This window comes from Rousettus aegyptiacus, unplaced genomic scaffold (genome assembly GCF_014176215.1).
Source record: "Rousettus aegyptiacus isolate mRouAeg1 unplaced genomic scaffold, mRouAeg1.p scaffold_m13_p_3, whole genome shotgun sequence".
Classification (NCBI taxonomy): domain Eukaryota; kingdom Metazoa; phylum Chordata; class Mammalia; order Chiroptera; family Pteropodidae; genus Rousettus; species Rousettus aegyptiacus.
Window position 1 is genome coordinate 1,492,138 of NW_023416306.1, and position 13,492 is coordinate 1,505,629.

Below are 13,492 nucleotides of genomic sequence, written 5' to 3' on the forward strand. Positions count from 1 at the left end.
GGCCGAGTCTCTGCCAGCCCTCTGCCCCAACCCCGACACGGCCTGGCACCGCTCCCCGGGCTCTGTCCTGGCTGAAAGCTCCTGCCCACCTCCCTGCTCCCGAGGGCCGGGGCCCCGGGGGCCGCTCTCCCTGCCTGGCCAGGCTGCCCCTCTCTGCCCGCCGCAGGTTCCCACACCCAGGCCGCGTGCCCACGCCGCGTGGCTCTGATTCACCGCCTTCCCCCGCATCTAGGTGGAATCCTGTGGGGCTCCCGGCACAGGGGGGCTGCTGGCTGGTTCGTGCTGGAGACGGAGCCTCGGTGGCCTCATCCGTGAGATGGGGGTGCTGTGCTCTGCCCGCACTCACGGAAGAGCTGGAGAGGGTCCCCACGGCTCCCTGCCCAGGGGGCCCCCTCCGCGGGCTGAGCCTCCTGCACTGGCTGCCACTCGCTCCAGGCCCAGCCCCCGGGGAGCCTGAGCCCCGGCCAGCGCGGGTCTGCTGCGCGGCCTGCCAGCGGCCCCTGGCCGCCCCCTGCTGCTCACTTCTGAGGTGGGGACACAGAGTCCGGCCTTGCCTTCCCCCCAGCAGCCACTGGACCCAACATGAGTGGGATGAGGCTCGGGCTGTGGTCACGGAGCCACCTGGCGTCAGGCCCAGGTCGCCGCCTGCTTTCCCCCCCGTCTTACCTGCAGGCCCACCGTGCTCAGCCTCTAAGAGCAGGAGCGAGCGGGGAAACCACAGGGTCCCCGAGGCGGGCTGGAGACACACTGGGTGGTCAGGGCGCTCGTGTTGGGGTTCGGAGAGGAGACCCCGGCCGTCCCCCCACTTCCCGGGGCTGCAGGCAACGCGGCAGAGGCAGCCCAGCGGAGCCCGTGCAGGATGCAAGCGGCAGAGACGCAAAGCCCTCCCCGCGGCGGCGCGCGGGGTCCCCCGGCCCGCGCCTCCGCCCCTACCTCTGGCCCACGTCGCTGCCCACGGAGCCCCCGCCGCGGGCCGGCAGCAGCGGGCTGAGCCCGTGCGGCTCCTCGCGGGCCGAGGCGCCGGCCGGGGCGCCCCCCGGGCCCGCCTTGCCCTCGGACGGCGAGCGCGGCAGCTTGGCCCGCGCCATCCTGCAGGAGCGCGCGGCGGCGGCGGCGGCGGCGGCGGCGGCGGGAGGCGGGGGCGGCGCCCGGCGCTACCATCTCGGCGCCGCCCCGCGCCCTCCCCGCGCCGCCGCCGCCGCAGTGGAACGGCCCGGGGGTGGGTGGGGGAGCTGGGAAGCTGGGGGCAGGTGACCGCCCCCTTCCCCACCACGCGCAGGGACCGCCCTGGCTCATTTCTCTCCCCACCCCAAGAGAGGCCGCGCGCCCAAAGGACGCCCCATGTGGGAGGGGGTTTCAGCGCCCCGCGGCTGCCAGGACCTGTCTTATGTCGGAAGTTGTAGCTAAAGTCACAATGACAGTCCCGGCGCTGGGGGGAGGGGAGGTGGTGGCTCCTGGCCACTCACCTCTGCAGGCAGGACTTCTGGAGAGAGAGAGGGAGCCATTGGTGCCAGGCCACGCGCCCAATGTGGGCGCCGGGGACCCAGGTGGTGCTCAGGAGGGCTTGCTCAGAGCCCACCTTCCAGCCCCCACCCCTGCGCCTGACCAGGTCGGGTGGGTCCGCCCCCCAGCCTGGTGGGCAGCTGCTGTCTGTCCTCCCTCACGTGGTCCACCGGCCCCTGCTTCCTACGCGCTAAAGCTATCGGGGAGTCCACGGGGCACTCATCTGTCTGCACCCGCAGCTCGGCTCGGCTTGGTGCCCGGCAAGGCCCCAGCCGTGGCCGAGGTGGCCACTCCGTGGAGGGCTGGTCGGCGCCCCCCGCCCCCCGCAGGGACCCGCCCGCCAGTCTCACTGCACTTATCACCTCAGGAGGCCGTGCCGAGCGCTGTCCACTTTGCAGAGTGCGGAAACTGAGGCCTTGAGGGAGGAAGTGGCTGCCCCAGGAGACCGAGACGGGAAGGAGGGAGCAAGGGCGCCAGGCGGGACCGGCTGCCGCGGCCTCGGCTCTCCCGCCACCTCGTGTGGCTTCCCCGCCCCGTCCCTTCCACTTCACAGACGCGGCCAGGGAGATGAGGGGGTTCACCCAGGTGATGGCTCGGTATCAGCCGGCAGGCGTTGGCGCATGAAGGACTGGGCTGGCCTGCCGCGGAACTCAGCGGGAGAAGGGGACTCTGCTGTCCCAGCCGTCCTCGGCAGCTGCCAGGGGCTGCGGGCCCCCTGAGTCGCCAGCTCGCCTGGGCAGCCTGTGTCTTCGCCCCACTCGTGACCCACCAACCAGCAGGGCCTGGCACTTACAGGTGTGTGGGAGGAAGGTGGGCCTCGCACCCAGCCTGTCCAGCCTCTCTCTCCCCAGACATCGCTGAGTCAGAGACATCTATGAAGTCACTGGGCGGGCAAACGCGCGTGCATCTCCCTGACTGAGACTGACGTCTCCTATCAGCCCTAGAGGGATGAGGCTCTTGTGCCGGCCAGGCCGCCGCCTGCCCGCGGTGGTGGCATCCACTTCTCGCCCTTCCTGTGGAATGACACGGAGCAGCAGCTGCAAAGAAGGAGCGCTGGAAACGTCGGCCGCTGGTGTCGAGACGCACCCCGTGCTGAGCGTGCAACAGGAAGCGAGCAGGGCCACGGGCTCGGGCAGCGCCCTGCGCAGCCCCAGGGGGCACTGTCCGCTGGGGGACGGTGAGGCCCGTCTGCGTGTCTGTCAACACGCAGGGAAAGGACTGGACGTCCGAGATGCTCGCTGTGTGCCCCACGAGGGGCAGGACGCTGCCAGACGGGGGTCCCAGGCTGTGGGGTTCCTGGGGACCCGGCTTCACAAAGAAGGCGGTGCTTGCGTGCCTGGAGCGATGGCACCAACCGTGCCATCGTGGGGTTCGGGCAGCCCCCCCGTGACAGCGCAGGGTGGCAGACAGCTCACATCCATCTGCCCGGAAGGCCCAGCCCCTGGCTCGTCCCCCATGAGGGCTGTCTTTTCTGTCCCTGGTGTTTGAGTGCTGTCTGAGGTCCAGGGTGGGAGTCAGGTGACAGGGCAGGATGTCCCGTGTTCTAATGAAGACCGTGGCCCACGTGCATGAAGGACCACGTGCCCACGGCCAGCGGCGGCTGCTCTGGCGGGCGCGGGGCCTCTCAGCTGGCTGCTGCGAGATTTACGTCAGGTCTGACTTAATTTGAAAATAATGATCGGCTTCTGTCATTAAAGCCGAGTGTTTCCTATGCAGGAGGACAGCCACCTCCTGCGGGGAGCAGTGCCAGGCTCCTCGGCCTGCTCTCGGGGCACCGTGAGGGGTGTCTCCTGGCGGGCCCGGGTCCCGGCCCCAAGGTGTCCAGCACTGCCCTGTCCGCAGAGCTCGGAGAACCTGGGGCCCGGGGCTGTGAGACGGGGTGCGGCGGATAGAACAGCGCCCCTTCCTCAGGCACTGAGCCTGTAAGTGCCGCCTCGTTCTCGGGGCGCAGCGGCCCTGTGGGGAGGGTGGTGGCGTCATCGTGCCTCCTCCGCACCGAGCGGGGCTGCCAGCCAGGCTGAGGAGGAGAGGACAGGGCGAGCCAGGCGTGTTCTGGGCCGGAGCGAGCCAAGCTTCCGGGAGGAGTGGGTGGAGGAGGGGAGACCAGGGTGACGAAACAGGTGGGTGACGGCATCCTGAGGCTGACATGGGGATGATTGGGCGGGGGGAGCAAGTAGCGTGGGGTATGTTCCCCAAGTGCCACCCAAGGACGGTAGCAATTACTGTGGAATATTATGCAGCCTTCAAAAGGAAGTCCCACCACCAGCTATGACGTGAATGAACCTAGAGGATGTCATGCCGAGTGACAAGCCAGTCACAGAAGGACCCGTCCCGTGGGACCCCACTCATGGGAGGTCCCCAGAGGGGTCAGACCCACAGAGACAGGAAGTGGGGGTGAGAGTTTGATGGGGACAGAGCTCCAGGTGGGAAGATGGGAACGTCCTGGAGGTGACGGTGGTGACGGCCGCACACAGTGTGGCTGTGCCTGATGCCGCCAGGCTGTGTGTGCCCTCACCCTAGTGGAGACGGTCGATTTTGTGTTATGTGCATTTTCCGCAGTAAAATAAGTTGGGAAGAAAGGCGCGAGGCAGCCGGAAGGGCCCCCGCCGCTGGCGGGGACGACGGGCACCAGACGGGACGACCATGGCACACGGGCCGTGCGTCTCCTCGGGCAACCGGGACCACCACGAACTCCGCGGCCTCAGGCGACCCAAGCTGGAGATCTTCCAAGTGAGGCGGCGAGCATCCTAAAACCCAAGCGCGGGCAGGGGGCTCCCTCGGGAAGTGCCGGGCGGAGGTCTCGGGGCGCCCACCTACCCCAGCCGGGGCCCTCGCCTCCACGGTGCCGCCTCAGCTCCCGCCCTCCTCCTCCGGGCCTCCCTGTGAGGACGCGGGGCCACCAGATGGTCTCCCCTTCTCGAGACCCTTCGTGACTGCTGCCAAGTCCCTCTTGGTCCGAGTCCAGGAGTCAGCACGTGGACACTTTTGAGAGGCACTGGTCAGCCCACCGCCCATGATGGACTCCATGGTACGGCTCAGCACAGGACAGCACAGGACACCAGAAAGAGGGAGCCATGAAAAGAGCCACGGTCAGCCCTCCCCACCTGAGGCTGCCTGGCTTTGACCTGGCCGGTGGAGGGGGGGAAGGGCTGAGCGCGCCTTCCTGCTTCCCGCGTGACCGGTGTCAGGTGCCAGCTCCCCGGGCCAGGGGGAGCCCTGGCAGAACGTGGCCGCCACGCACGCGGGGAGATGCGGAGCAGGGGGCGGCTCGTCCCCAGCCCCGCGACGACCTTCCGGGGGGGTCGCGATCCTTAGGTGCAGCACAGGGACAGGTGTCCACACGGTGTCACCTCGAGGCGACAAGGGGGAGCACAACTGCTCCGTGGAAGGGTTGGGCTGTCGCGGCGGAGCCAGGGAGTCCATCCGGCCAGCCCGAGCGGAGGGACAGCCAGGACAGGAAGCCGCACGGAGACCAGTGGCACTGGAAACGCTCTCCTGCTACGTCATTCAGGCTCGGTCCCCAACACCTTCAGACCCAACAACCAGGTGACCGCCGGAGGCAGAGAGAGGCACAGCGAGCCCACCCTGGAGGGCTGAGCAGGCATGCCAGGCGGCGGGCGGCCTCGTCTGCTTCACCTTCGCTGCCTGACAGTCACCGCCGGCTTCCAGGGCGGTCTCACGGCGCCGCAGGGCCAAGGCCGGCATGGCCGCGCCCGGGTTCCGCTGAGGGGTGCAGTGCAGGGCGGGCTCCAAGCCCAGCAGTCACTGGCCGGTCCTGCTGCTGTGAGGCTGAGGCGCCCCTGGTCTCGCCAGCCGTCAGCTGCCCAGTTCCTAAAGGTCGCCCCCGTTCCTTGGCATATGGCCCCTCCGGCTGGCAGCCGGAGAAGTCGCTGTGTTCTCACAGGGCTCCAGTGATGAGACCAGGCAATCCCCTCTGGGCGAACCGCAGTCAACTGATCGGTCTTCTGGATCGTTCTGCGAAATCCCTCTTGCCGCGTGCGCTGAGCGTCCTGCAGCTGCTGGGGGCACACACCACGGGCGGGCGGCGTGAACGGCAGACACCTGTGGCCCCGGCCCAGGCTGCGGCGTTGGCAGGGCCGGCTGTCCTCGGCTGCGAGGCGCCTGCTCCAGGCCTGGCTCCTCGGCTGGTGGTCGATCGTCTTCCCTCCACGCCTGTCCCCCAGGTCCCCCATCATGCTGGATCAGGGCCACTGTAGTGACCTGTTTGCCCAGTTACCTGTAAAGGCCCCATTTCCAAGTCCAGCCTTGTCGCGAGGTGCTGGGGCTTAGGGGTCCAGCGTCCGCATCTCGGAGGGACACACGCGGCCCAGCTCCAACGCCGTGTGAGGTCCTGTAACCCTGGGCGATGTCTCATCACACTCAGCCCTGGGGGTAGGGGCCCCAGGTCTTGGGGGCCTCCTCGGGCAAGAGCCGTGGGTATTGAAAGAAGCTCGAGAACCCCGCCCGCCAGACGGTGCACGTTGCCCCAGGCCTGAACGAGGAGGGGCACGTTGGCGGCCACGGGGTCGGTCTCCCCCGAGCCAGGACAGCGGCTCCCCTGGCTCCAGACCCAGAGCCCTCACTCGCTCACCTGCGGGCTCTTCTGTACTGCCAACGTCATTCCCTGGCCCCCTGGGGACCGAATGTCTGTGTCCCCCAGGTGCCCATGTCGAGCCCCAACCCCCACTGTGCTGGTGTCGGGAGGCGGTGAGGATCAGCTGAGGCCGCAGGCGGGGCCCCGCCGCGGGCCTGGCGCCCCCAGAGGAGGAGACCCCAGGCAGCCCCCACCTCGTGCGGACAGGCGGAGAGGTCCGTGAGCCAGGAGGGGGGCCTTGCCGGGACCCCGGCATGCCGGCACCCGGCCCTGACGTCCAGCCTCCAGACTGAGGCGCAGCCGCTGCCGTTTCAGCCGCCGGTGCTCGCGGCTGCGGCTGCGGCTGCGCTGCGGCCTGGGCCCGGTCGCCTCCGTGTCCGTCCGGCTAAGCGAAGGGCCAACAGCGCCGCCACAGGGTCGACAGCCCCACGGCGGGCGCCGGCGCGAAGCCAAACCACGACTTCGAAACCTGACGCTGCTCGTGCTGTTCCCGACACGGACACCGGGGGGCGCTGCCGCCCGCGCGGGGCCCCGGCGTCTGCTGTGAGATGCAGAGAGATGTACCAGCGGGGGCCGATGGGCACGGGGCCCTGGGGACACCTGCGCAGCCAGCTCGGGCCCCGCGGTGGCCCGGGACACACGTCCCGCCCCTTCCCACCGTCAGGGCACGGCACCGGCTGGGACCTGGTGCCCCCCAGCGTTCCCTTGGCTCAATCCATCGATCATGTGGGCAGAAGAAGGCGGGTCCCAGAGACGCGGGGATGCCAGGGCCGGCCCGTGGTGTCAGGGTCGGCTCCTGTGCCCGGGTGCCCAGCGCTCTCGCTGCTGCCGTGGACAGTCTAAAGCCACAGACTGTGGGGGGACTGAAGTGGGGGGGACTCAGGGCTCATCCAGAGCAGGGGGAGAAGGACCCGGAGCCCGGTGGGAGGGAGCTGAGGGGTTTGTGCCTGGGGGAGGGTGAGCTACAGTGTCAGGGCCCGCTGGGGAGGCTGGTGTGAGGGCAGGCAGCTGTCCGGGGGGCGACGCACCGTATGCAGGAAAGGAAGGCCCCAGGCCTTGGGCCTGGACACCCAGGCGGCTGGCTGCTCTGGGCTAGGAAGGGGCTGCGGGGAGGGAGGAGGGCTGCGGCTTTAGAAGGGTGCACTCCTGGGTGCTGGGAGACGTGTACCCCACAACGGGGGACCATCCAGTCCTGTCCTGCTGGGAGCCAATGGTACCAGGAGACCCCCAACCTTGCCTGGCCCCCATCGGCAGGGGCCACGGCCATTTCCCTGGTGGGCTTCGTCCTCAAGGGCCACAGGTATCTGATGGACATGGCCCCCAGCCAGGTGGGTGGGGGGTGGGGGTGGGGAGGCCTGGGCGAGTGCTAAGATCCCACCTCGCCCCTCCCTGACTGTGGCCCCAGAGGAGCCCAAAGCCCAGCCATGCCCAGTTAGCCACCTGTACGTACCAGAAGGGGTTTTATACCAACCCCCAGCCTAGCTCAGCAGCCCTGCCTGCAGGGGGGCGGGTGGCGAGCAGCGGGAGCAGTGGACGCCACAGGCTCCAACGCCAGTCCCTGCTCTGGCCTGGCTGGCCCATGTGGGGCACGTGCTGGCCCTCAGGCCACTCTCTGCTGGGACAGCATCCTCTCCAGTCCCATGTGTGGGAAACTCACAGGTGCAAGGCGGGGCCGGCCTCATGGCTCAGGCCAGGGGAGACTGTGGGGTCTGCAGCCCAGCCAGGGGGACACGCTTCCCCAAACCCTCAGCTCCTCATCCCTACCTCACCTCTAAAACACTGCTGACCCGGGGTGCCCATCCCCACCCTTATTCGGCCCCCCATCCACTCTGTCCTGCCTGTCCCTCTCGGGCACTGATTCTCCACCCCAGTTCCTTGCTGCTGGCAGGACGTGAAGGTCCAAGGTCAACAATGGCCCCCATGGCTCCTGCCCCACCCCGGCAAGTGCTAGTGCTTTCTGGTCCCCGGCTCTGCATCCCTAAACAGACAACAGTGGCCCCACCCTCCGCATCCAGCTGCCTCCCCGCCTGGCCACCTGCTCCCCCCTCCATCCCCAGGCAGCCCCAGGTGGGGACGGAGGGCAGGCAGGGGGAGGGCGGGGGTAGGGGGCAGGCATGGAAGGGGCCAGGTCAGGGAGGACAGAGCCAGGTGGGCTCCCAGGGGGCAAGCGTGGGCTGGAGGGCTGGGCAGGGAAGGGGTGGCAGACAGCGCTCCCCCCAGGGGTGGTTCTGACTCCCCGGAGCACGCTGGAGGCAGCAGCGCTCTCCGGCCCAGCTCTGTGAGGCCCAGCTATCGACAAGGGCAGGCAAGCGGTTCTGAGCACCCGCCGGTCCCAGACGCCCCGCAGTGTCCTGGAGAGGCTTCGCCCCGTGGGAGGAGCCAGGCTTTCTCCTCTAACTGCCAGGACCCCAGGGTCTGCTCAGCTGCAGGGATGGGTGCGCCTGCGGGAGACCCCAGCCTCTCGGAGCCCAGGCCCGAGGATCCCCTGCCCCGGGAGCAGCAAGGCTGCCAAGTGACTGCCGCCAGCGACTGCCGCGCGGCTGGGCAGGGGTCTGTCCTCACGGCTACCCCGCCCGCCTGTCCGCCCACGTCTCGGCACGTGTGAAGCAGCGTGCGGTAGTGCTCAGCTCCAGAGAAACATGTCAACCCGCCCTCTGCCGTCAGAGGGGCTCGGGGGACAGCAGAGGGAGCCTTCGGGGCAGCAGGCCCCTGGCCTCTGTGTCCTGCTTGCAGCAGGACACCCCTGAGGCCCCCAGAGCCTGGAGCCCCAGCCCGAGACACTCGCCTGCCAGGCCTGGAAGAGACGGGGGTGCTGACCCTGCCACTGCCCTCCGCTGCGGCTTCGGGGGCCCGCTGGGCTCATTCTGCCAGGGCGGGCAGCTGTGGACAGCAGCCAGTCCCATCGTGCAGATGATGGCAGCTGTCAGCCCCCCTCTCCTCACTGGTGGGACCCCTGACCCCAGCTGCAGCTCGGCTCCTGGGTGGAGCAGCGAACCATCGGTGGGCGGGGAGCCCCAGGCCCAGGGCCCAGGTGTGCGCCGAGAGCCTTACTCCCCAGGAGCCCTGGGGCTCAGCTGGCAGGCAGCGGTGAGGTCACCCGGGGACTTCTGCTGCCCCTGGAAGGCGTGGGAGCTCTGCTCTGCCCGCCTCTCCCCTGCTCCCCGAGAAGCTGAGCGGTGGTGCAGCCTCCTTCGCCCACGTGGGCTGAGCACCCCCCCCCCCCACTGAGGCCACGTGTGTGAGGTGGTGGTGACTCATGGCTGTGGCTTCATTCCCTTGGAGAACAGGAAGCTCACGGCTGTTGGAGCTGGAAGTCAGGGTGGCGGCACCCTCAACCCCACAGAGCCTGCCCTGGGGGTGAACGAGACTGGGAACTGGGAGGAGGAACAAGGCTCTGGGGGCGCAGGCGGACCCTGCAGGAGGCTGTGCAGGGAGTGTGGGGGCAGGGCCAGCCCTGCTGGAGGTGGGGTCTCCTTGCCCCTCACCTCAATGAGAGGGGGCCAAGCTCAGCTGTCTCTGGACTAGTGGAGGTGCCCTCAGCTGTGTCCAGGCCACCAGCCCAAGGTCACCCCCCAGGGCTCTGGGGGACGTCCCTGGGGCCCGCCCCAGCCCTGTGAGCTCCTGCGGTGCCTTCCGAGTATGCCAGAGGGCAGGCAGGTCTCCCCAGCCTCATCTCCCGGGCCCCTGGCCACCCAAGACCCATAGCGCGCTCTGCCCCCTTCCCCACAGGGAGCATCCTTACCACCTCCCTCTGCACGCAGAGGGATCCCAGGTGACGGAAGACTGTCCCCCGCCTGGGGAATTAGTGACAGTGGACAGGGCCCAGGCATGGAGAATGGGGGTGCTGAGGGAGAGGAGGGACGTGCAGGCTCCGGGGGCCCCGGGCGCCGGCATGCAGGAGGGGGTCTCCAGTTGCAGATCCTCCCCTGTCTGTCCCTTCTCTGAGGTTGGGGTGCAGCTCGGTGCCCAGCTGGGCCTCCACGTGTGTGGTTTTGGAGGGGCACTCAGGTGATCTTAGGGCTCCCAGGAGCCCTGCACTGCCTGTCCCCATGAGACCTGGGAGAATAGCCTCTGAGTACCATAGGGTCATAGAGGGGATAGGGCAGACTGGCCAGTTCTGCCACAAGTGCCGCTGCAGTCGCCTTCCGGCAAAGAAAGTCTGAGATAAGAGAAACGCTTGTGATGAGGCTCCCAGTGCCATGAGTGTAAAAGAGGCCCCGCCTAGGCCCCGAGGACCCCAAGTCCCCCACCTCACTCACTTCTCAGCGCCACTGCAAGGCTGGCCACTGCTGGTGGCCGTGTAGCCGGTGGCAGTGTGCCTGCCAGGGAGCACCCAGGACCAGCCAGACACATGCAGACTGGCAGCACCCCCATCCTGGAGCTCCCGGGGATGCTCTGAGGCAGGAACCTCCACCCAGGCCCTGTCACCCTCTCAGGGGGGAAAAGGGGGACTTTTCCCCAATAGCCTGTCAGGGGCCAAAACTCTCTCTTCCCACCGTCCCCCGGGACCCCAGTTTTGCAGACACCAGCTCAGCATCTGCACGTCCCTGTGCCATAGCATCTTTCCTCCAGAGGGTTCACAGACACACACGCACACGCGCGCGCGCACACATGCGCACACGCAGCTCGCCCCCAGACACCATCGGCATAACCACGAGGCCCCTGGGGTCGGCACACAGGAGACTTTCCCTCAGGACAAGGGGGAGCCGGACGGAGTCGGCCGTGCCAGGAGCTGGGCCAGGGGAAGGCAGCGAGCGCTAACAGGTGTGGGGTTTCCTTCTGGGCGGACAGGATGCGCTGGGACCAGACGGCGGTGGCGGGGCCTGACCTTGTGACTGGACCGACGTCACAGCACGTTTCACGCTTTGTGCATTTCACCACAATCAAAAACCCCAAACCACAGGGCCCGGGACCCCATGGAGATCCCAGGCCAGCTCCCACGCCTTGCGGAATGCGGTGGCTCCCTCCGCGCAGACACACGCCACCCTCTGGCTGATGGCAAAGACCTTTGCCATCAGCTCCTGGAAACGGAGGGCCGTGTCACTCCAGTTACGTCAGGCGCAGTCGCTGGCATTGAGCAGGGCACCTGGGGGCCCCGGGCCCACGTGCGGAGGCGGCTGCCACTCTCTGCCCCGACGCGCTGTAGTCCAGAGTGGGCCACGCCCCAGCGCGGCAGGCACTGAGGGGCTGGTGCCCACGCGGGAAGATGCGGAGCGCGGGGTTCGACTCAGGGAGGCCCCCAGCCCAGGCTGTGCTCCCAGGGGGTGGGGACGGCAGAGCCCCCCACCACGTGCCCCGTCTGCCCACGCGGGGGTCCCCTGAGGCGTGTCTTCTCAGGGGGAGGTAAGTGTCACTCCAGCCGTTCGCCCAAGATGACAAAACACCGTCACGGTTAAAAAGCCCCTTCCTTGCCGGACTCGAGTTCCCCGATTCTAGGTGGCAAAGACGCTGGGCTGGAGTTCTCCGGACCTACTTGGGGAACGTGGCCGCGCGTCGTGTGAGGCCTGAGGATGGGTTCCCGGCAGCCCCGCAGCCTGAGCAGCGGCTCCTCGTGAGGCGGTCCCCACGGCCGACCCTGCCCCGAGCGCGATCCCCCAGCTGCAGCTCCGGCCGGGAGCTCTCTGAAGCTCCATCTGCGTCCCCACGGGGTTTCACCCCCGTTCCCTCTGCACCAACCGGAAACACCGCAGCCAGGGAACGGCAGACCCAGCGCACCCAGCCCGGGGTGCCTCGCCGATGCCCCCGGCACCCCCTTCCCCCGCACACTGAGGAGGATGCCAGTTCCCACCCAGGCTCCAGCCCCCTGAGAGTCCTTGGCCCTCGCCTCCCCTCCTCCCTTGAGGCTGAGCGGGCTGCAGTGCTGGGTGTTTACCCCACACAGCTGTTCGGGGAAAGGGCGAAGAAAAGCAACATTTCTCGCAGCTGCCTGCAGCCCCCTGGGCACAGGAAGTGTCCCAAGGACTCATTTTGAGGTCCTTTCCCGAAAGACTCAAGTGCATTTTGCTTATTTTTCCGCCCAGGAGGATGTGGGGACCAGCAGGAGCTTAAAGGGCACGATCCGTCAATTAACGATAAACGGCCGCAGCCGAGCCTGGAGGACTCGGGCCCTCCCGCAGAGCCGGCAGGGCGCTTCGGCCCTGGCTCGTCCCCAAAATCAGCAGAGCTGCGAGCGGGGCTGGCAGCAGACTCCGGCAGGCCAGGCCGCAAGTCGATCTCTAGCACGGCACCCAGCACAGAGCGTCCTGTCGCACCCTCCGGGCCCCCACCCCCACGCCGAACTTCTGGCCCGGAAGCCCGGGAAAGTTGAGGGGCGCGCGGCGTTCAGCACCGCGGACAGCTCCGCGCGCCCCCGCCCTACCTGTCGTCGTTCTGGAAGGACTGGTCGCCCAGCAGCAGGTCGCGGAAGCGGTAGCGCGGCGGCAAGGGCAGCACCTCCGAGTCCAGGTCGCTCATCGTGAGGCTGGCGGAGTCCAGGAGCACGTAGTCCCTGCGGCCACCGTCCCCAGCGCCAGGCCGCCTGCGGGCACACGCCAGCGCTCCCTCAGCCGGCGCCGCGCAGCCCCGGCCCGCCCGCGCCAATCCCCTATCCCAGGCCGCCCCGTGCCGCCCCCAACTGCCCCCGCCCACCCGCGCAGCCCCGGGCCGCCCCGCGAGCCTCTGCTCTCCGCCCCGCGCAAATCCCCTATTCCGGGCCGCCGCGTGAAGCCCCCCCCCACCCCCCGGCGCAGCCCCCGGCCCGCCCGCGCAAATCCCCAATCCTGGACCGCCCCGTGCAGACCCTGGCCAGCCTCACGGAGCCACAGTCCCGCCATGCGCCATCCCCGGTCCTCGCGCAAGTCCCGTCCTACCCACACAGCGCCTGCCCTCAGCCCCACGCAGGCCCCGCGCAGCCCCTGCAAATCCCCAGGGGCCAGGCGCACTCCCCGCCTGGCCCTCCAGCCCCCGCGCAGCCCCCCTCTTCCTGCTCGCCTCTGCTCCTTCCAACACCCACAGCCAAGCAGTGCAGCCCCTCCCCGCCACCTCGCTGGCCGCTCAGCCGCTGCCTCTGCCCGGCTCACTCCAGGGTGCCTCCAGGGCTTGCCACCGGGTGCCTCCAGGGCTTGCCACCGCCAACTCAGGGGCAGGCACTCGCCCCACCGCGCCCCCATCACGGCTGCGCCAGCCCTCCCAGCTTCCCCTGCCAGCCTTCGCCAGGGCCCAGAACCCCCACCTCTGCCCCAAACACGCCACTCAGACCCTCAGACTGCCGGGGGACTCAAGGGGGCCCTTGTCTGGGGCTACGCAGCCCAGGTTGAAACAGAACGTTGGGGGCGGTGTGGCTGGGCAGGGTGGGGTCCCTCTGGGCCCAGAGCTGCCCTTGCCAGTCACCAAGACTCTGGGAGCACAGAGACCCCT

At 68.8% G+C, this 13,492-nt stretch overlaps 1 protein-coding gene across 6 annotated transcripts in view; it reads right to left on the reverse strand.

Moving 5' to 3' along the window:
- Window positions 1–12,930, reverse strand: part of KCNT1 (potassium sodium-activated channel subfamily T member 1) — a 48,680-nt gene extending 35,750 nt beyond the window's left edge. For 3 of the 6 annotated variants that reach the window (XM_036217810.1, XM_036217808.1, XM_036217811.1), the window contains exon 1: window positions 12,456–12,628. In XM_036217810.1, coding sequence (XP_036073703.1) covers window positions 12,456–12,550 — 95 coding nt within the window. In that variant the 5' untranslated portion in view covers window positions 12,551–12,628. Of the gene's footprint in view, window positions 1–933; window positions 1,089–12,455; window positions 12,629–12,875 lie in introns of those variants that run through there. The other 3 variants (XM_036217807.1, XM_016153023.2, XM_036217809.1) reach the window with 2 other exon arrangements.
- Window positions 12,931–13,492: the final 562 nt, after the last annotated feature.